General features: G+C 37.0%; 2 protein-coding genes across 3 annotated transcripts in view; both read right to left on the bottom strand.

Moving 5' to 3' along the window:
• Positions 1 to 24273, bottom strand: part of LOC127960214 (E3 ubiquitin-protein ligase TRIM39) — a 290581-nt gene that overhangs the window by 147958 nt on the left and 118350 nt on the right. The gene's annotated exons all lie outside the window — the stretch shown is intronic.
• Positions 3967 to 7200, bottom strand: LOC127960222 (uncharacterized). The gene is made up of 4 exons (XM_052559840.1): positions 7094 to 7200; positions 6598 to 6912; positions 6184 to 6365; positions 3967 to 4956 (listed from the first exon to the last, which is right to left on the bottom strand). The coding sequence occupies exons 1-4, from the start codon at positions 7173 to 7175 to the stop codon at positions 4861 to 4863; spliced, it is 675 nt and encodes a 224-aa protein (XP_052415800.1). The 5' UTR covers positions 7176 to 7200; the 3' UTR covers positions 3967 to 4860.

Below are 24273 nucleotides of genomic sequence, written 5' to 3' on the forward strand. Positions count from 1 at the left end.
CAGTGAAGAAATTCATAAAGTCATTACTATTAAACGTTGGTGGAATATTTGAATCAGGTGGCGTCTGGTAATTTGTTAATTTAGCCACTGTGCTAAATAAAAACCTTGGATTGTTTTGGTTATTTTTCTATTAGTTTGTGCATATGCTCTGCCCAGGCAGTTTTTAGAGCCTGTCTATAGCTGGACATACTGTTTTTTCATGCAATTCTAAAAACTTCCTAGTTAGTTTTTCTCCATTTGCGTTCAAGACAACGAGTTACTTTCTTGAGAGAGTGAGTATTACTGTTATACCATGGCACAGTACGTTTTTCTCTAACCTTTTTCAATTTGATGGGGGCAACAGTTTCTAATGTATTAGAGAAAATAGTGCCCATGTTGTCAGTCATTTCGTCTAATTCATTTGTATTTTGGGGTACAAATAGCAGTTGAGATAGATCGGGCAGGTTATTTGCAAATCTTTCTTTGGTGGCTGGAACAATAGTTCTGCCCAGACGGTATCGTTGAGACATATACTTAATATCAGTTATACGCAGCATGCATGATACAAGGAAATGGTCTGTAATATCTTCACTTTGAGGTACAATATCTATAGCAGTAAGATCGATTCCATGAGATATAATTAAATCCAGTGTATGATTAAAACGATGAGTGGGCCCGGTGACATTTTGCTTGACTCCAAGAGAGTTTATTGGGTCAGTAAACGCAAGTCCTAATGTATCATTTGTATTATAAATGTGAATATTAAAATCTCCCATGATTAGCGCCTTATCAACTGTAACTAGAAGGTCGGAGAGGAAATCTGCAAATTCTTTTAGGAATTCTGTATATGGCCCTGGGGGTCTATACAAAGTAGCCAGAGCAAGAGATACATTAGATTTCTTTTGCATGTCTGACAGTGTAACATTTAGCAGAAGTATTTCAAAAGAGTTAAACCTGTATCCTGTTTTCTGGGTAACATTGAGAATATCACTATATATTGTTGCAACACCTCCGCCACGACCAGTCTGACGGGGCTCATGCTTATGTCATCTAAATTAATTTGTGCCAACACAACTTATCTCATGTGTAGTCTGGTCAAAGGATTCACATATTGGTCGATAATATAAAATATTCAAGTATGTGATCATAATTAGGGCTAATATTTAATGTGAAAACAATATTTTGGGTGAGCTGTAGAAGATGATTAAACACAATAGAGGTGTAATGTGCATTCAGTTTCTGTCTTTTTACCAAGTCAGGGTAAAGTCAAACACAGGTGTTATGCGAGGTGCAATTCTTTCAAACCAGGTGTCCCGACCTTCCTATACTTGGCTAATTACAACATTGCCATTTGTAGGGACGTTCCCAACAAAACTGAACAGCTGAATCTTTTCATGAAGGGCCCTTCCAGAAATCTGTTAGTGAAGGGAGCGTGAGATGGTCCAAAGGTTCAGTTCAGTCCTAGAGAGCCACAGTCCAGCAGAGTTCAGCTCCAACCCTGAAAAAACCCTCTTCTGCTTATGTCTTTCTATCGGGAGATGAGAGGGTCTATATTTCGTAATATTGGTGAAAGCGCAATGGTCAGCTTGGATAATGTACAGTCTGCCTTAATAACCAATCACATTATAGCCTTGACGTCACTGAAGATCAGTCAGATTTATACTACACTCAGTCACTGTTCACGGATCCCATAGGAATGAATGAGAATGACGTGAGCTGAATCCTGACGCAGAAAGTCAGTGACTTCTCTCATAAAACAACCAAACCAAAATTTTTGTGTAAACTCTACAAATATTTAATTGAACTTCAACTGCAAGAATCAAAGTTATGCCTTCTTTCTTTGCGTGAACACACTCCAAAGGAAAAGAAAACTTGAAATTGCATCATATGACCCCTTTAAGTTTGCAGGCTTGCCTTGTAGTGGCCTGGCCTTAGTGATCCTGAAGACATTGATGAGCAAGTTCCAATCTGTCCTCCAACCAATACGCTTGTATAGGTTGTTTGTCTAAATCCCTGAAATACGACCCATCAGAGTGTATACTACAATTGCGCCCCTATGGTCAAAATGTCATTTTCATATTAATGTTTTGTACTCTTTTATTTGCATTCTGATTTGAATTTCGTGTAGCTCAGTAGGTAGATTATTGCGTTATACCTTGATATGTAATCATGCTACCATGGGTTCGATCCCAGGGAACGGACGTGCACATAAAATGTATATACTCGATAAATCATAATTTAGCATGATTTCTGTGAGGGTTAAGTTTAGGCGTGGGGTTAGGTGTGGTCATTTGAACGAATAAGCCACCTAGTAAAATATGTACGAAATACTGTGAGATCGGTGTAAAAAGTCCACACATTGCATTTAAATAAACGTGCGTTTTGATTGGTAATGACGTTATGCGTCATTTCATGACGACAGAGGCATCGAGATACTGTCATTATTTTTACGCCTGCTAGAGGCCGCTTAACTTTAATACGTAAATATAGGTCATAATAAGGTGCTTGCACAAACAACCTATATGGTCGTTTTTTGTTGGAGGACAGGCTCGCAAGTTCAGGTGTGTTTGATCAGGGCTGAAGCTAAACTCTGCCGGACAGCGGTTCTAGGACTGAACTTGACTGCTCCTGCGATGGTCACTTCAAGAAACTGATTTCTTTTATTGATCATGTGATTTTTGTGTTCTTGTGATGCATTTTGAAGCAAAGTTGGAGTTGATTTCACATGCAAATGTAAGTAGGTCATTTGCCAAGTTATAGGTAAAACTAGTATCACTCTTTGCAGACCAAATGGGTCAAAATTACAGTTATTTTCGTAATTTATGGCTCATTAGCATTCTGACAATTCTACAGAGGAAAAGCTGTCCATTTACTCCATTTGTTCTCAAACAATTGTTTTAACAGCCAAAATCTATACGCGAGTCTTTCCATTTATTTGATCTCTGCTACTACTTGAAACCATTCTTCTCTTCTGGGCAGAACCTCTTTTTACCTTTTCCAGTTAACTGCCTTTTTACTTGTTATCTTTAATATCTTAAACAGATATCTGTCTCTTTTGTTATCCTCAACATTTATCATCAATATTTATCATCAGATAAAAAAACTCTTAACCTTGGTAAGGTATGTGGGAGAGGACATATTTTAGCCCAATGATCTCAAGTCAAGGTAATGCCTACATCTTTTTTCCCATTTTGATCTTACATCATTTGTTTTAGATCTTACAGAGTTATTTATCTCTGTATATAATTTGATATTGTCCAGTTGATACCTTTCTTGTATCTCTTCATTGCTTGTACAAGCTGATTTATCTGAACATTGTCATTTATTTCCTTCAATTAATAGCCTATCAGTGTAAATCTGGGTTTACAGAAATGCCACTGTCTGTCTGTTTCAAATTATATATCTTCTTTTTTGATCCAAGTTCAACTATTTCAATGCCCACTTTAGTAAAGTCACAATGGAGTGCTTGATACTACAAGCATGTCTTGGGCTGAAGATAGGGACAAACCCTTCGACAGGGTACAGAGATTGTTTTAGGGTCTTTATTACATGCTATTGGAGAAAGCGTAATGGTCAACTTGGATCACGTGTGCCTTAATAACCAATCACATTACAGCCTTGACATCATAGAAGTTCAGTCAGAGTTGTACAACACTCAGTCGCCGTTCACGGATCCCATAGGAATGAATGAGAATGCCATGAGCTGAATCCCTCCTGCCACAGAAAGTCAGTGACCTCTCTTCTAAAATACTCAATTTTGTACAGATTGATTCACAACAGTTAGTGCTTTTTAACGTCATTCTGAGAATTTCTTAAAATAATTTGTTGGTAATATACTGTGTATTACTGTGAAACACTAGTGTATAAGAAATCCACCTAAAGTGGCTTAAAATAATTTTGACAATTATTTAATTAAATGTTTTGTTGCATTTTTTTTTTCAATGTTATTTTGCATAATACAAAGACAAAGAGACACTCTTGTCAGAGACAAAACATTACATTTAAAAAACATATAAACATTACATTAAAAACGTTAAAATTCATAAAAACTGCAACAAGCTGTTATGTAATAAATGTTCTTTAAATACATAAAAGCCTCATCTGCAAACACAGCATACTTTTTAAATTTCATTGTTTGTCAGTGTTAGAAACATGTCAGTGTGACTTGTTTTGTTGTATTCTAAGGTTATAGAAAGGAAGACATGACCACACCTGCAAAGGAAGATGTTTGGTTAAGAATGGTGACCAAGTTTAGAGATGAACACCAGAGAGTAAAATACAAACTGTGCAAACAAGTAGCCTACTATTTTTGCAATATATTGTTTAAAATTCTATAATGAGACACAATAACTTTGATTGCCTTTATTATGAACAGAGGAGTGAAATATGTCTCTGTACTTTAATTCTATCAGTCAGTTCACTCTTAGACTATTTGTCAGACCGAAAGTAGCTTGCAGGCGTGTGCGCACAAGACCACAAATGAACTCTGCCATTTCTGTTGTCTATCAGCTGACAATATCTCTTAACCATAGCGAAACATATGGAGCTGCAATCGTAACTGTGTAAGAAAACTATTACAAGTGCTCGCTGTTTTACTCATTTCTTTTAGAAACTGCAGTGATATGTATCTACTGGTATGTATTTCACGTCTTTTGAATAAGTTCCCACAGTTATGTTTGCATCATTAGATCAGGTAGATTATGTTTCTGTCTCTGAACTGAAAGAGGGATAAGAAACAAATTTAAACGAGAAACTGAAATATGAAGCAATAAATCATTTGAAAGCTTTGCCATTCAAAATAATAAGAGATAAACTATCACATATATTTAGTGAAGGAACTTGGTGGATTGATAGTCAGGGTTGATGAACGTCTGTACACTGCTAGCCGCCCAAATTGCTCCTTTTCATCTCTTCGTAAACTGAGTCTGAGGGTGGATTTGATGGTCTGTATTTCTTGTTCCTCCAACACCCCTTCACCTGAGGATAACAAAAAGAAGTGACTCATTTAAAATAATAATAATAATAACAACAATCAGCTTCCAAAATTACTATGAGAAAACACTGTTCCAGGGGTGCAGTAAAGGGGGTTAAATAGGGAGTGATTCTAGGGACAGCAGAAATAAGGTTTTGAGCCAGTGAGAAGATCAAAATAACAGATGTGACAAGTGGGTCAGGGCCGAGAGCCATGGAAACAGAGTGAAAGACGAGAGAGGACCAGGCCTGGTTTCTATTTTGTGGTTTGGTTTTGTTTTGTTTGTATGTGGCAGTCGTCCATGTATTTATTTGGTTATAAAAGTTTCATTTAAATGTTTGCCGGTTCCAGCCTCCTTCTTCACATCCTATAAACGTGTTTACTGCATTACAACATTTTATTTGGCAGAGAGACAGAGGAATGGGGCACTAATCAAGCTTGTTCACAAGAATCTTGTTTGTGGTGTTTGACTGCTAGCGGCGCATACTGAGAAATTAGTCACTGACCATCAGACATACCACTACCGCTGTTTTTGAGGTTAGATAAAAAAAGAAAAAAAAAAGAAAAAAAGGTTGTTATTCAATGGGTTGGTGAATTTTTTGAGCTCTATGACTTCTGTTTGACTATAGAATATGAGCTGTGCATTAGTGGGCATTAGCTGTTGATTTTGTTAACTATTAAGTGGTTCAGCTATTAAAAGAGTTTCTGCATGTCGGTCAGTGTGAGGGGAAGACTTTCTGAGTTTGTAATGAGTATACTCTCGATAAGACACAACAAATGCATTTATTTTTCATTTCAGGATTCAGGAAGCCCAAATTAACTGAAGGCTCATATCATTTTCTATTATCAGTGGTTCATCTGTTTATTTGCACTTTTTGCTTAATGTCAAAAACAATTCATAGTTTGAGAACAAAATGCAGGGCCACTTGACTTTTGAGCACCATTTCAACAGTTTCCAGTGATCTGTAAACATGCCATAACTACTTTTACATGTAAAGCTTGAACTTATTTGGACAAACTTAATTGGGACATCCCAGGAAAATATCCCAGAGTGTAGGCATTACAAAACATTTAGACAGCAACATATATTCAGCAACAAATCAAACCACAAAAACGAAATCCAAACCTCTAATACATTTCCGATAGATGCATAATGTTGTTTATAAGTTTAGTTTTTATTTTTGATTTGTGCTTTTCAACAATGGTTTGTGTGTGTGTGTGTGTGTGCTTACCTTCAGAATCACAAGGATGAAAGCAGTGATGCACAGCAGCATCATGACAGCACACACAATGAGAAAGATCTTCCCATGATGAGGAAGATCTCCAGAGCACACTTTTTCATCATCTTTTTCGTCTCCCGATTCATTTCTTATTACTTCTCCTGTTTCATTTGTTTTTTTATCTACCGATTCTTCTATGATGGAATAGAAAATGAAGGCCCGAGAATTAGAGCTAACATCTATGCATTTTTAAATTGAATAATAATTAGAAAATGACTGTACTTCTCAATCTCTGCATCTGAATAGAAGTTTTCTCATAAACATAATTTACATACTAAACACAAAACTATGTTTTACATTCATATAGACAACAATAAACTCATTATGTTTGATAATAAATGTATTTCTATTAAGTGTAAGACACACCTATCTGTAACCATGTGACTGTGCCAAATGATATTGTGTCTTCAAAATTAAATTGACACCAGTAAAACCCAGTGTCTGTAGCTTTTAGATTCAGTATGGTGACAATAAAGTTGGGAAATGTTCCAGTTACTTTGACGTTGTCCTTATACCATTCTGATTTTTGTTTTAAAGGTACATCTTTGTAATAATAGAAGACTTTGTGCTTATTTTGACTTGCTCCTTCTTGTTTGTACAGGTACACCCCATCTTGAGGGGTTTTATCAGCAGAACACTGGATGATGATCTCATTCCCAACAGATCCAATTAAAGATGTAACTGTGTTTGAGAAAAACAACTAATGAGATCTGCAATACTTAAATACACTGATGAATTTTCAGACTATTTTGCATCTGAAATAATTTGTGTAGCAAAATGTACAAATACAATACAAGATAAATTATTAAAGTATTTAAAATTATAATAAAGTATATGCAAAATATACTATACATATTCATACCTTTCAACACTGAGTCTGCCCACGAAGTGCTTCTTAAACAGATACTGATGAGTAGAAAACTGTATCTCACAACACTTGCCATCTTCACAGCTCTGCGTGACTGTGACCAGTGTCTGCTGAACAACATCTTGTGAAGTGGTGGTCACATGCACAGCTTTTCTGAAACTTTTTTTTTTGTAAAGGAAGTGGAGAACTAAGGGGTTTCACATTGTAATTGAATATTATTAGCATGAGGTTAGAATATAGATATATAATATTCTCAATGAACATTTAAATACTTTTCACAGTCTAATCCTGAATGCTGAAACTATTTCTTTAATTATGATGTTTTGTGTATAGCATATAAAGTTAAGTGGGGTTGTTTTATTTATTTTATGTCAAAATGAACAAGAAGTCATCTTAATAAATCTGAAAATAAAGGTGCCTATCGGCTTATGTCCAGCGTAGAACCGTGGAGTGGGTCAATATTTGGCAGTATGTATGGACCCAGACTGCGCTCCTGTTTTGTTTCTACTGTTTAATTTGTGTTTATCGCACGTGTAGTCTTAATTATATTTTTGTTTGGTATTCCGTTGTCAGTGCTGAGAGTTCACATTTAGGGACCTAGAGAGATACACCATTTAGGGACCTAGAGAGATACACCATTTATTCGTTGTGGTGCAGTGTGGAGCACGTTTGTGTTTTCTAACTTCATGTGGTTGCAGTGAAGAGCTTTAGCGTGTGAGGGATTGTTTGTTAGGGTGGTTTATCAGCATCCCAGGTGGTACTTTCAGTTTCTTGGTTGTTCTCTTTGTTCTGCTCCTAGTTAACACTACCTTTTAATTGTTATCTTTGTTTGTTTGTGGGTATTTAAAAGGTATCTGTATCAAATGTTTCGTTGTGAATTGTGACTTTTATTTTAATAAGCCATTTTTGATTAAATAAAACACTGGTTTTAACTGGCAGAAGTATCTCAATCTTTTTTGGGTGGACAGGACCTGTATTGTGTATTGGAGGTTTTATATCCTGGGATGAAAGTCTGTAGGCGGTGTAGTGGGCTACTAATGCAAATTTGAGGTCTTTCCCTCAATTTATTTCTCTGCCTTACTGTCTCGCCACACTTGTAAATTCCATTTGTAGTTTTATTAAAATATTTTTTTATCTTCACTTTCTATTTGTTTTTTAAATGTATATATTAGTTTTGTTTTTTATATAAATATTTTAATTTGAATTAGATCCTGGAGTTTTTGAATCACCAAAAGCTGATAACTAAACAATGCACTATGTCAGTCTCATGAATTTGACTCCAAAGTTCCTCAGATGTGAACCAAAAGTAAATTTTAGTTGGAATCCTGTCCATGGACTTCAGTTCGATCACCACCAGAGTTCCATTACATTGACTCTTGCACTACACAAACTGTTGCATGTCATCCCACACTACATATCCCATCATTCACTGCACTGATTACACACAGCACCGATTGCACACAGCTGTAACCAATCACACATTCAATATATATCAGTCACTTATATTGCTTTCAAATGCAGAGTACTGTGTGTGCATATCGCGTCTCTCTCTCTCTCTCTCTCTCTCTCTCTCTCTCTCTCTCTCTCTCTCTCTCTCTCTCTCTCTCAAGTTCAAGTTCAAGTTGCTTTATTGGCATGACATTTGAGTTACAGTATTGCCAAAGCATTCAGATACAGAATAAAATATAATTACAATAAAATACAATACAATAAAAATAACAACAACAGATAATATTTCAAATATTAATAATAGTAATTATATACAATCAAGAATATCAAATAAAACAATTGAATACAATCAATTACCCCTTTCGTATTGTGTGTATGGTGTATAAATATTTAGCAGCTAGTGTCATTGCCGTCTTATTTTCTCCAAGTATATAGAGTAGTTTCTCTGAGTCATTTAGAGACAAGAATGAAGGATTGAACGCTTCAAACTGTGGGAAGAGTGTTTCTCTTGTAGTGCTGTATTTGGGACAGACCAGAAGGAAGTGTTTCTCATCCTCTGTTTGATTCAGCTCACAGTGTTTGCACAGGCGCTCTTCTCTCGGGAGCCAGGATCTTTTATGTCGACCAATCTCTATTTCCAAATCATGGTCACTGAGTCGATATTTGGAAAGGATTTGTCTTTCTTTCAATTGCTTGAGTGATAAGTAGTTTGCCAGTTTTGTGGTTCTGTTTAGGGCCGAATAACACTGGAGTTTGGTTTGGAGCTCAAATTCATTTTTTAATTTTTCATCATAATTATGCTTCAGATTTTTGTCAATTAGTTTCTGAATGTTGGGGTTGTGATTGGAGTCAGACTCAGTTTGGGTTTCCTTCATCAGTTGAAGCACGAGTGTGTTTAGAGGATGAGACACTGTGGGGGGGGATTCATTGGCGAGGAGGGCTTTATATTGAACAGATCGAGTGTCAGATTGAGTCAGGTGATGATAAAACTGAACAGCTCTTTTCTGTATTTCTATGTGTAAGGGGTATAAGCCCAGCTCAGCCCTGCAGGCGATATTAGAAGTGCTTCTGTTTACCCTTAGGATGTTTTTGGCAAATTCCAATTGTGTTCTTTCTATTAAACTTTTGTCCCAGTTTTCAAATTTTAATATTGGTCCCCAAATTTCACTCCCGTACAGTAGGATTGGTTTGATGATTGCGTGATATAATTTAATCCATGTTCTAATTGGTAGTTTTAGTTGGCCAAACCGTGCTTTAATGGCATAAAACGCCCTCTGTGCCTTGTCATTGAGGGCCTTGAGGGCCAGACTGAAGCCCCCTGATGCTGAGATCTGGATGCCCAGGTAAGTGTAGCTACTGCTGTGCTCCAGGACTTCTCCTCCATAACTGAACTGATATCTGCTTCCCTGAGACCTGGCCTTCTTCTGAAACACCATGACCCTGGTTTTGTCCAGGTTGAGCGTCAGTGCCCACTCTCTCTCTCTCTCTCTCTCTCTCTCTCTCTCTCTCTCTCTCTCTCTCCACATGTGCAGGTGTTAGTTGAGCGGAGTGATTGGTGTGTGCGCATGCGTCAGGTGAGCGTGAAGCGTGGACGGAGAGCGTTTGACTGAAGTGCGAGGTACGAGTGATTTAATTACTTTTTTTCCTCCTTTTCTATCTTTGTTAATATTTGCGTTGTCTCGTTAGGTAATAGTAGCAAGAAGGAAGTTGTTGGTTAAAGGACTTTTACTCCCAGTCTATGTACGAGTATGGCGGCCCCAAGTGCGGGGAGTTTAGATTTTCTAATGAGGCGTCATGGAATTAAAGTGGATACTACCGCGAGCGTAGAACAATGTGCTTTAGCGGTAGGGGCAGTAGTTGGTAGTGAAAATGTTCTATCAGCGTCAAGGATGAATAATGCTGTTGTTTTCTTTGTTAGGACGGTTGAGTTAGCGAACTTGTTAACAGAGAGTGGTATTGAGATTTATGGCATTTTTATTTCAGTACTCCCTCTTTCTACCCCTTCAAAGAAGGTAACGTTATCTAGCGTACCGCCTTTTATCAGGAATGAGACTTTAACAGGAATGCTTTCTAGGTATGGAAAATTGATTTCTCCCTTAAAGATGATTCCGATTAGTAGCAAGTCCCCTCAGTTAAAACATGTAATGTCTTTCAGGCGTTTTACATACATGGTTCTGAAGGACAATGTTGATGAACTTGACTTGACTCTTAATTTCCGTCATGATGATGTTAGTTATGTAATTTATGCCACGACAAATGTAATTAGATGTTTCGGCTGTGGGGAAAATGGTCATCTTATCCATGCATGTCCAAAGAAAGGAAATGATAAAAATGAATCGATTATTGTCACTGGGAATGCGCAGAATGATGTTGCAGCTGAGGTGTCGGGTCCAAATAAGGCATCTGAAAATGTGCAGAATGACGTTACAGCAGGTGCTGCTGAGATGCCAGGTCCAAGTAAGGCGTTTGTGGAAAATTTGGTAGAAAGTACAGAAGAAGCTGAAAAAGATGACTTTGCTGCAAATGATAGTGAAGAGATTAGAAGCTCTTCTGAAGTGGAACAGGTAGCAGAAGAAGAATTAGGTAAGTTAGGTGACAGTAATGGTGAAAATGAGGAAATGGTATTAGAGGAAGAAAATTCTGATTTTGAGGTTCCAGTGTTGAATGATGATGGGTGTTTCTTTAAAACTCCACAAAAAAGGAAGTTGGTATAATGTCAAAAACAAGTTAAAAGAAAATAATGTTTTGGTCCAAGTCAGACGGACACAGATAGTGAAAGCGACATTTCAGAGTGCAGCTTCAGTGCCAATCTTCCATTGGGTGGTTTTTCCAGTCGTAATTACACGTAATTTTACGTACACGTAATTACACGTAATTTTTTTAATAACAACAAAGAACTTGAGGAAGGTGAAAATAGAAGAATACTATCCAGATATAATGCAATTCATTGACAAAGTAAAGACTTTCAGAAATGAAAATTGTTTTACTGATCAGGAAGTGTACCGTCTTAAGAAAATTCTTACAAAGGTAAAGTCAGAGGGTTTTAAAGAAAAATGTTAAAATGGGTAGTTTGGTACATCTTCTTTCTTTTTGTCTTTTCTGGTTTTCTCCTTTATTTTCGATGGGGGATATAAGCTTTGCTTCTTTAAATATAAATGGAGCAAGAGACATAAAGAAGAGAGTTCAGGCTTTTGAATTGATTAAATATAAGAATATTGATGTGCTGTTTCTGCAAGAGACACACAGTGATATAGAAAATACTGCAGAGTGGATAAGAGAATTTAATGGGTTGGCATTTTTAAGTCATTATAGATCGCTTAGTGGTGGTGTTGCTATGTTATTTTCAAGAAATTGTATTGCACATTTGTACAATTGTATTCTTATAATGTTGAGGAAGTTATTAAAGTAAGATTGTTGAAGATTAGTGCTTATTTTGAAAACAGCTCTTTTGTATTTGTTTGTGTTTATGCCCCAACTAATACTTTAGATAGAATGATTTTTTTTTTTTTAATACTTTGAATAAAGTTCTGAGTGATTGTAACAATGACAATTTTTTTTTTTTATATTAGGAGGAGACTTTAATCGCACAGAAAGTGGGTTAGACAGGAATCATGTTGAACCTCATATGCAATCGAGGAAGAGGTTATTTCAGCTTATAAAATCGAATAGCATTATTGATGTTTGGAGGAATTTTAATGGCACACAGAGACAATATACTTGGGCTCATGCTCATTATAATCAGTTATCGTTGGCAAGGCTTGATAGGTTTTATGCATTTAAACATCAGTTAAGCACGTTTAGTGAATGCATCATAACTCCAGTATGGTTTTCTGATCATTGTTTGATTTAGTGTGTTACGACAAATAATTATATAAAGGTAAAAAGTGCATATTGGCATTTTAATAATAGTCTGTTGTGTGATTCCTTCTTTAGAGAAGTTTTTAAAGAATTTTGGATAAATGTTAAGACTACAAAATCAACTTTTTTGTTATTGCAACAGTGGTGGGATTTTGTAAAGGTGCAGATTAAGCAGTTAAGTCAACAATATACTCAAAATGCCACGAAGAGAATTAAAGAGTCCATGAGTGTTTTGGCAGAAGAGTTAATTAAATTACAAGATGTTCCAATATTTGCAAAATTTGGAAAATGTTAAGAAGGAAAATAATTTATTAGCTGAGTTGCTGGGTTTGACTACAGATCACGGTATCAGAATGTTGAGTTAATGGATGATCCTTCCAAATTTTTTTTTAATCTGGAAAAGAAGAATGGTCAGAAAAAAAACGTATTCATGCTTTGCGGTCTGAGAATGGGCTTTTATTGACTTATCCTGTAGATATCCGGAAAAGAGCTGTACAGGTCTATAAGGAGTTGTATAAAAGTGAAATTTTAGGAATAAACAATGATAATCTTGGTTTTTTTTTAAAATTTACCACAGATAGATGAAGATGTTAACAATGAAATTTGTAAAACTTTAAGTTTAGAGGAAATCGAAGATGCATTGAAGAAAATGGTAAAACACCAGGAATAGATGGTATAACGGTTGAATTTTATAAAGCCTTTTGGTCAGAGGTTGGCCCAGAATTAGTAACAGTTTTTAACGAGAGTCTGAAAAATTAACTTTTGCCACAGAGCTGCCGCAGGGCAGTTATAACATTGTTACCAAAATAAGGTGAAATTGGCAACTGGAGGCCTGTAAGCTTGTTGTGTAATGACTATAAATTACTTTCTAAAACTCTTGCAATTAGATTGGGTAAGGTCATGGAACATGTGATTCATCCCGATCAATCTTATTGTGTACCAGGTAGGAGAATTTCTGACAAAATTTCTTTTATTAGAGACATTCTCGATAGTGGTAAATATTTTGATTTAGATTTTGGGCTTTTATCGATTGACCAAGAGAAGGCTTTTGATAGATTCGAACATTCATATCTGTGTAGTGTTTTGAAAGCTTTTGGATTAAATTCTGGTTTTATTTCAATGATAAAAACTTTATATAGTGAAGTTGAGTGTTTTAAAATTGAATGGTGACTTATGCTCTCCTTTTAGAGTGTACAGGGGTGTCAGACAAGGTTGTGCATTGTCAGGAATGTTATATTCCTTGGCATTAGAACCCTTGTTAAATAAAATGAGATCTGATGTGTGTGGAGTACATATACCTAACTGTGGTCACAATTTCAAGTTATCAGCCTATGTTGACGATGTGATCGTTTTAATCAATGGAACCAGTGATGTCAATGTATTGTTAAAGATTTTAGAAGCTTTTAAAACACTTTCTTCTGCTAAGGTAAACTGGAAAAAAGTGAAGCCATTTTAGTTGGAAAATGGTCAAAAGGGGAACCAAGGCTTCCTGATGGTCTGAAGTGTACTAGGGAAGGTTTTAAATACTTAGGAGTGTTTTTAGGAAATGAGAATTTTGTAAAAAATAATTTTGAAGGTATTGTTGAGAAAATTAAAGGAAGACTGGATAAGTGGAAATGTTTACTTCCTAAAATGTCCTATAAGGGTTGTGTCTTGATTGTTAATAATTTAGTAGTTTCTGCACTGTGGCACCGTTTAGCCTGTATAGATCCACCAGCTGATGTATTAGCAAAAATCCAGTCACTCTTAATTGACTTTTTCTGGGATAAGTTGCATTGGGTACAGAAAAGTGTCTTGTACCTGTCAAAAGAAGGAGGAATTGGCCTAATAAATTTACAGAGCAGAATAGCTGCTTTTCGTCTTCAGTATATACAAAGACTTTTATTATTTCCTATGGAGTCAAGTTGGGTGAGTGCTGTCTGTGCAATTCTCCGGAATATTGAAGGTCTAGGACTGGACAAAGCTTTATTTTGGCTGGATCCTCAAAGACTTAAACTTTGTGATTCTACAGTTTTTTTTTTTTTAATCGTAATTTGTTTAAAGTCTGGTCTCTGTTCAGGATCAATAGAGGGAACAATGTTTCTTCTATTTTTTTGGTTACTGCAAGAACCTTTAGTCTGCGGCTCTCGATTGGATCTGTCACATGAAACGTCATTTGCTATACCGGAAAGAATTTTGAAGACTGCCCAGGTGACAACAGTTGACCAGTTGTAACAAATAGCAGGACCTGATTTTAAAAATGTGATTGCAATTGCTGAACATTTGAGACTCCGATCAGTGAGAGTTGTGCAAAAGACTCTTGATACTTGGAGCTCATCTCTTACTGGAGAGGAAAAAGGACTGTTGGATTTGCATTCAAAGGGGTCTATTGATTTTAATTGTAAAGACCCTTTCCCAGAATTAAGTATCTGTCCAAGGATGGGAGAATGTAATGGTATGCTGTTAGGCTGTGAAGATTTAATAATTGTGGGTACAGAAATTGCATCTGGCCAGTGTTTATATAAAAATTGTGTAAAAGTTTTTAATAAAACGTTTTTGAATAATAAGTCTGACACACCTTGGAGAGATATACTTAAGCTTAATGTAGATGAAAAACCTGAATGGAGAGTTTTTTTTATAAGTCACCTTTGGTTATGAAAACTGGGGATTTGCAATGGAGAATATTGCATGGCGCCATTGCTGTAAATGCTTTTGTTTCTTTGTTTAATTCAGATGGTAATGATTGTTGCCCTTTTTGTTTACAAAGAGAACCTATTTTCCATGCATTTATGTATTGTGAAAGGTTGAAACCCCTTTTTGATATGTTGGAGATACTTTTTAAATCTTTCAATGTAATGTTTTCAAAGAAATTGTTTATTTGTGGTTTTAAGTATGTCAGTAGCAAGCGTCAGAAGTCTCAGTTGATGAATTTCTTGTTGGGACAAGCAAAGATGGCAATTTATGTCACTAGAAAAGAGAAAATTGACATGAACATCAACAAAAGTCTAGTAACTGTTTTCTTTAAACTTGTAAAATCTAGGATTTTAATTGATTTCTATTATCATAAATTTATGCATGATCTTTTAATGTTTGAAATGATCTGGTGTCTAAATGTGGTCCTTTGTAATGTTTTTGAAGAAGAGCTGGTTTTCTCTTTCTGTTAAGGTAGTTTCTTTTGGCTGTATTTTGAATTGTAATTAAATGGAAGTTGAAAATAAAAATCTCTCTCTCTCTCTCTCTCTCTCTCTGTGTGCACGGGCGTGTGCGCTGATTTATTAATTCCTGTATGCCAACGAGATATTTATAGCTTTGTTTGATAGATTGACCATATTGAGGGTTGTATTTGTTTCCCTTTTAAAACTATAGGAGTGAAACGTCTTGGGTATTCTGTAGTCTTTGACTGAACTTACTATCGGATAAGTTTTTGGAAGCACCTCGAGTAAGCAATGTTTGTGTTCATCAACCGAGAGTTCAGGGTTTAGCAGATGGTAAGTTAACCCTGCTTTCTGGAATAAACCCCTGCTCTTATGATTGTCTGGGTTACATTACAGTTTCATGACAAGTGGTTATTGTTATTCAGAACTTTAGGAGGAAGGACACACTTATTACTGTGACTGGTTTACTTTAAAAGAATTTAAAAGATTTAAAAGAATCATCTTTATTTCTTCCTGACAGAAGAAAAGAAACAAAACACTTAGTACACCTCTTTTCTAAGGTTTCAATGTGTAGAGTAGAACTTAATTCACTTATGTCTAATTCTATTATATTTTTTATAGTAAAATATCTCTGATATACATGAAGGTATTAGCATCTTATGCATCACAGTAATATCACAGAACATTTTGTAAGATATGAAACTGCCTTGATATAACAATTTACAACAAATTAAATTAAAATGGTGCTAGGTTAAAACAGAGGTGACGAATTGTTGAATTGTAGGAATTGATTCTGAACTGATTCTGTGCTTATGTTATAAGCGCGGGTAAAGTGAAGGCTTGAATGAAGGGCAGTCATCGCTAATGGCATTACATTGAGCGCAAAAGAACCGGTGAACCGTTTTTTTTTTTTCCCCCAACTGGTTTATTTGATCGAATTATCCGAAAAAAACGGTTCACTTGAGCACCTGCTCCGTTGCCCCTTAAGTGCTTTTTTGTCCAAGCAAAATTTCCTTGAATTTATTTATTTTTTTGTAATAACATACCCTTTTGTGAATGCCTGCCCACGCCCAATCATAATATTAGTACAATTTATTAATAATAATTTAGCCGTAAATAAAATTACCAACATGATGACCTTTCACCTGACCGGGATGATTCCTCACGCCACAGGCGCATTTTTTAATTGTTAGAGGATATTTTCAACCCCGTGGCAGCTGGTAAGTGGTGTTTCATTCTTAAGGCGGGCGTACACGGTGCAATTTTTGCTGTCGTACGAGTTCGCATGCGATTTTTTTTTTTTTTTTTATCGTGTGGAAATCGTGTATTCTCGTATGGTCGCGGCTAGTATCAATTGCGATGAATTACGAGCAGAGTGGCTTACGAGCACTTCACGACCTCCCGATCATTTTTAAACATGTCTAAAAAGTTCGTGAGCTATCGGTTTGAATTCGTGCCATTTGTGCGGTTGAATGAGCCGATTTGTTGATTTTATCTGAAGTTGACCAATCACAAACTAGGAAAACCACAGAAGAAGAAAGACGAAGACGGCAGCGCCACGGCGAATGTGGACTATTGACCAAGAGGATAAACTCGCCGAAGTCTGACAGGAACAGCGAGCGCTGTATGATGTTTCTAGCAACGTGTTCCAATGTTTTTTTAGTTCTCTCTCACTCTCTCACACACGCATATGTAGTTTACAGGGACTCTCCATAAACGTAACGATATTCTATACTGTATATCCCCATACCTCTATTCATCACGGAAAATGCATGTTTAAAATTTCTATTAAACACCGTATATTATTTTTTAAAAGCCATTTGGTTTATGAGGGCACAGGAATTGTCCTCACAAACCATGTTTACATTGTAATACCTATTTCAGATATTTATAAATCATATACAAGAACACACACAGGGTAACCAAACGTCCCGGTTTCCTATTGCTGAAAAATAACCTGTACGAGTAGGAAACAGTCACGGCTCGTATCAATATTTTATATGCAGTTATGAGAGAGGGAGCGCAATTATATTAGGCACGTTCGACTTGAAGCAGCGTTGCACGCACAGAATGATCACCTGTATGACATCAAAGTACCGCGAGAGCGATTCGAATGGTTTGGATATGTGTGCTCTCTTATCGCTCTCGCGGTACTTTAATGTCATACAGTGATCCTTCTGTGCATGCAGCGGAGCTTCAAGTCGAACACGTCTGTCAACTTCGTGCGATTACTTCTGGAATTCGCAGGTTGTAAAATCGTGTCGTCAAGGCCGGACTTACCATTGGGCTTGACTTGGCTCAACCCCATGGGCCCCGCCCAATAGGGGGCCCCGCCCATTTACGTTAGATTTTTTCAATAATATGTCAGTCATTTAATTTTTCATTTAAAGTTTGTTGATTGGACTAGCATTGTTACCTGGTCCTGCCCTGCAATGAAAATGTTAATTTAATTAGCTTGATTAAATGTCAGTCATCTTGAGGTTTGCTGATTGGTTATTGGCAGTTACGCAGTGCCTCGTTTACTGCAGTTGAAAAAACCTGTCTGCATTTGACAGTATCAGACGGTAGTCTCAGACGGCAGTATCAGAGTGGCGCGCTTAAAAGAAAATTAAAGAATGAAAGACAGCAACGCATAAAGGAAGTTATCAGTAAAATGAAAAGGATTACTGGATTTTTTACACCTATGACACCACAGCTTGATGTGCAAGCGGAGAATCCAGGGAACAACAACCCAAACCCGTTGGAAGAAACGGTTGGAGACGATTTGAATTCACGAGCAGGGGAGCCCATCAATGAATCATCATCTCTTCAGTCAGAAACAGCGACCGAACAATGTCGAACTACAGATTCTTTATCCACTGATCCTGCTCGCTGGGGTAAAATTGATGAAAGCGTGCGTGCTTATTGGGCGCGAAAAGGTCCGGAGTCCGTTCAAAATAAGGATGCTAATGTCAAGGCTAGGGATGCACCGAAATTTCGGCCACCGAAAATTTTCGGCCGATAGACTTTTATCACCGAAACAACACGGCCGAAATGTTGTGATGACGCAAACAGAAACTGCGACCTGCACGTGCACCTGCAAAGCGCAGACCACGAGCTCCACGCGACATTCACTTAACACCAGTGAGAACATTATCTCTCTTCATATTCCTTTATTCGCAGCACTAAAACGTCTCCTAACAAAGAAATTAAGACGGACCACGAAGTAAAAACAAAGAAAAGTACAGTCTTATAGAGTCTGTTAGCACACGTCTCACTGAGATCTTTTCGGATCCTCTGAACTTCATCGCGAATGTGCTTGATCCGCGTTATAAAGAACATTACTTAGATGCGGAAATAAGGCAGCGCGCACGAGAAATGATCCAGGCCGCGCTAGATGCGGAGAACCCGCGTGGAGACGGAGAAGCGCCAAGTGCAGGAGACAGATCAGAGCGCAGAAAAAAAGACTGGTCTGTGCACCAGATGAGTGGCATGCACCATCGTTGTCTGATATGTTCAGTGGAATTCTGCAAGAAAGTGCCACAAATAATAATAATACGTTGGCTATTTTGATCTTAGGCTACTTAGGCTAATATATTATATATATTATATATAATATATACACACACACACACACAAACATATATACATACATAATATCAGTTTGTAGCCATATTTATACTAGATTTCTGCTTTAATTTGATAAAAATATTTATTTATGCCCTGGTCCTATTTAAATACACTCTCTCAAATATTTCTCAAATGTCAGGCAGACGACAAGCTCAACTGCTCAACAGCTATGGTTATCTGTCTAAAGTCTCCATCCCCAGAAGTGATAACAGTCTTGCCAACTGGAGAAGTAATGCACTTTCTAGTCCTACATAGAAAAATTTCAAATGCACTTCACCTAAATGCACTTAGTTTTTATGAGAGAACTGTTCATTTTAAAACGTTTCTGCAGGCCAGTAGGCCTGTACATTATTATTAAATATACACATGAGTGGGATACATTTTTATTTTGAATTTTATTTTATACTGTGCATTGTTGCAATGTGCTTAATAAATATTTGCATCATTTGTAATTAAGTTTTTTTTATGTTTTTTTTTTTTAAATAAGTTATGTAATTGTAATTATCTTTGAAACTTTAATATTAATTTATGCAATTGCAATGTCTTAATTTTAGTAAAGTTAGTACACGGTCATAGCAATAAATGCAATGGTACTAATAATTGGCATAATTTATTTCGGTGTTTCGGTTTCGGTTTTCGGCCTTGGTTTTCTCTTTTTCGGTTTTCGGTTTCGGCCATGATTTTTCATTTCGGTGCATCCCTAGTCAAGGCTTCTGAACGCCACTACAAACATCAGAAGAGACTGTTTTCTCATTTCTCTCACTCATTTCAAACGCAAACATTTGAATGGTGAGTACTTGCCCAGAGAATGGTTGCTCTACTCACCTTCCACCGGTTGTGTGTTTTGTTTTGCTTGCCGCCTTTTTGGCGAGGGTGACGGTCAATCCATTTTTGAGTCTGGCTATAATGACTGGAAACATGCTACCAGACGCATTGCCGAGCACGAGAATAGTGACAGTCATAGAAAAGCTATGTTTAATTACATCAACAGAGCAGCAGCTGACAGAGTTATAGATTCTCAACTTAAAACCTCTTAAGCACAAATGCTATTTTGGGGATTTCTGTTTTTCATTTTCCTACCTAATTTTGAATGCCTGCCTATACTAATGCTACAGTGTAAGCTCAGAAAGTTTGGTATAATTTCAAAGGAAACCCTTTGAAATTACATAAAACACTGTTGAAATTGATAAAAATGACAATATATGCTGTCTGTGTTATAATAAATAGGGAAAAAAAACAAGGCGCTTTTTTATTTTATTTGTGTAAACTGAAGTTTGAAATGGTATAACTCAGGCATTGAAGGGGCTGGCAACTTCAGACCAATTGCTTGTGATTCTTCCAACTGTCTGCTATTAGAGGAAAACAGAAATTTCTTTCTATCCTAATCTATGCAAAAGTTATTCTATTCCAACTGAAGGAAGGAATAATACCATTTTTGTATAAAATTTTTGTCTAAATAAGTATGAAGTCATCTTTTGCACACTTGCAGTATGGAATAATGTGATCTCTGTATATTATTTGACAGAAAACACTCAGAAGTTACATAAAAAGCTGCTGTTTGTGACAAATAGTATTATTTATGTTTCACATATGATGAACCATCTCAATACAATGTGCTTTTTTTGTGTGTGGGTTTTCTGAAAGAGAATAAGTCATATTACACGATAGCAACATGCATAAAATTATAAAAAATATCTGGTCTATCACAATCTAAAATAGAATCCACAATCTCCAGCTTCATATCGTTTCATTTATGTCTATTCTGCATCGTGTAGAGATTGGGAGACCTCGCCGTCTCTTTCATATTTCATATTTTGATTTTTTATCAGCGTGTATTTTGGTTTCGGTTTCTATATAGCGTAAACAAGCTCCCCGAAGCTTTTGCGCGAACTTCGGAGCGTCAACAAACTAATTTATGTTTATTCCCCCAGTACTGTACGGATTACTGTACATTCACTGAGATGCGGTCGAACACTGCACAGTTATGAAAATAAACATATTAGCTTATTGCTAGCGAAGCTTCCAAGCCTCAGAATAAAGAATCAAATGTATGAAAGCGAGTAGCACGCGTATAGGCTTACCAGATGCGCGTCCTGACCTCTCCACGGCGAAGTTGGCCACCCGTAACTTGTTTTATGAATATTATGCATTATAAATCCGGAGCGTCGGCCATTAGTAGTTTTGCCCTGCGTGGCCTTTGTTTAGAAGCAGCAAAAAACTCCGTTTCCCAGACATCATTGCGTCTCCACAAGCGGAAAAGGAGTGGGCAGTCGCTGTCCAGTTCCAGCACCCCGCGGTGCTGAATCACAGCTTCGATTGGAGAGAACGACTTGTGAATGGCACCTATCAGGACAAATAGCGCTTCACAAAAGAAAACAGACGTCTATAGCAGAAGAAAGGCATTTAGACCCGTCTATATGACTTGAAGATCTTTTCAATAAAACAGCCCTTGGAGCGCTTTTGCGCACTTGTACAAAACGCTTTATATCTCAGCAATGGAAGCACGCAGAAACGTAAAAATGGTCTTGTTTGAAAGAAGAGATTCTAATCTAAAAGATTATATCGAGTATATAGGTATGCGTGGCTGTTTGCGGCTGACTGAAGCGGTGCAAAATGTATAAATAATAAGGTGAGAAATTTTACATCGCGATTCTGTTGAAGATCATTCGATCTGTGATTGTCACACAATAAAATGATCTACATCATCAGATTCCTGAGAATGAGAGCTTTCTTGTGATATATGACTTGACTGTTTTGTGAAAAATATTTTAAATACACATTCTTACGAAAACGTATTCGCAATCGTTAGATGGAAATTTATGGGGGGGGGGGGGATATATTTCTTAGCTTAATTTGACTACTTTATGTATCATAAAACCGCAATTAATGGTATTCTTTGTAAAGAAAACACTCTAAGCTTTCAAATGAACCCATTTCTGGGCAAATGCCATATAAGGAAGGATATGCAAATGAGACACAAACATCTGGCATGCTATTTTCGGACCCGGTACCGGGTCTGCAGAGTTTAAGAGGTTTTAAAAAGCAGTTCGACTCGCAATGCAATTATTGGAGTGAAGTTTTGCAAAGAGTGGTTGCAGTTGTAAAATTTCTGTCAGAGCGGGAATTGGCTTTCCGAGGCTCCAGTGAAATATTTGGTCGAGCTGACAATGGGAATTACATGGAAATCCTGGAACTGATCAGTGAATTCGACCCATTCTTGAAATCACACATACAGTTATATGGCAACGCTGGGGTAGGAACCCCCTCATATCTCTCATCAAAAACGTGATGAATTTATCGAGCTTGTGAGCAATAGAGTGCTTTCTGAAATCATGGCTGAAGTGAAAGTGACAAAGTACTTTTCCATTTGCATCGATTCAACTCCCGACATGATGCACATTGATCAGCTCATGTTTTAGGTATGTTTCACCCAAGGGCCTCGTAGAAGAGCGATTCTTAAAATTTCTCCCTATATCTAGCCACACAGGGAAGGCACTCTGTGATGCAGTGCTCACAGTTTTACATGAGATGGACATAGATATTAGTAACTGCCGTGGACAGTGCTATGATAATGCCGCAAACATGGCAGGAGTGTACAACGGGCTGCAAGCTCACATCAAAGACATTATTCCACTAGTAGAATGGGTGCCGTGCGCCGCGCACACGCTTAATCTGGCTGGAGTTAATAGCGTGAACTGCTGCACAGAGACCGCCAATTTTTTTAACTTCATTCAGACTTTGTTCAACTTCTGCTCGAAATCCACAGCTAGATGGAAGGTGGTAACTGCAGGATTGCAGCCTAATGAAAACCACCGCATTGAGACCCTAAAATCTCTCTCTGACACCAGGTGGGCCTGCGCATGCACAGGCCACCAAGGCACTGTGCAGAAAGTATGGCAATATTCAAGAGTCACTAATGAACATTGCAGAAGACAGCAAACAGAACCCGACAACACAAAATGATGCTTGGTCACTGCATAACAAAATGAACAGACTTGAGACTGCTTTTCTTTGCACTATGTGGAATTATGTTCTCCAACGCTTTCATGGGACAAGTGTTGCACTTCAAGCTGTAGACCTGGACCTGTGCAATGCTGTTGATTTGGTGAGGTCACTGCGGGAATATATTGTTGGTTTGAGAGATGAATTTGATTTGTTTGAAGACAAACTGTTTCAGAAACATACAAACAAGACACACAAAGACAAAGAAAACGCAAGACTCACGTGGGTGAGTCTGCAACACCTGAGGTTCACTTATCAGGAAGAGAACGGTTCTCATCTGGTGTGTTTCTAGTTGTGATGGATAGGCTGCTGGCTGAACTTGATCGCCGTTTTCAGTCCTATAATGACCTCAACAGCACTTTTAGTTTCCTGAACAACATATCTACCCTCTCTGCAGAACAGCTCATAAAAAAGCAGCAGATCTACAGAAGAGATACAACACTGACCTGGAAAATGAATTTTGCGAAGAAATCATCCAGTTCAAAGAATTCATCTGCTAGGGAACTTCTTTTGTGCATTAAAAAAAGAAAACTACAGACCATCTTCCCAAACGTGGATGTCACTCTCAGACTTTACCTGACATTACCAGTCACAAATTCAAGTTGGGAGCGCAGTTTCTCCAAACTGAAACTAGTAAAAAATAGACTAAGATCCACAATTGTCCAGCAGAAATTAAATAATCTCACTCTGATGTCAATTGAGAGTGACCTTCTACGTAAGGTGTATTTTCCTGATTTGATTCAAGACTTTGCTGCAAAGAAATCTAGAAGATGCTGCTTCTAAATAGTACTATGTTAATATCTTTAAAATTAGATGACATACATTAAGTCATAACCTGATTACCTTTCTCTCTCTTTCTCTACCTTGCCTGTTGTTGTTTTAAATGATCAGCTTCTGGATTCTGTTGTTGATGTCTTGCTTTCTTAAGATATGATAGTGTACTATTTTTATTTAATTTTATTGACTGTACATTTCTAATGTGTGTGCATAGTTTAGATTTTTCACTACACTTACGTACTGCACGCACACACACACAGACACACAATTTATCTTGCACTTTGTTCAATGAGTTATTTTGCTATATTCTTGCAATTGAAGGCACTTCCTATATTAAAATTGCTA

The sequence above is a fragment of the Carassius gibelio genome, chromosome B6 (assembly GCF_023724105.1).
Source record: "Carassius gibelio isolate Cgi1373 ecotype wild population from Czech Republic chromosome B6, carGib1.2-hapl.c, whole genome shotgun sequence".
NCBI classification, from domain to species: Eukaryota; Metazoa; Chordata; class Actinopteri; order Cypriniformes; family Cyprinidae; genus Carassius; species Carassius gibelio.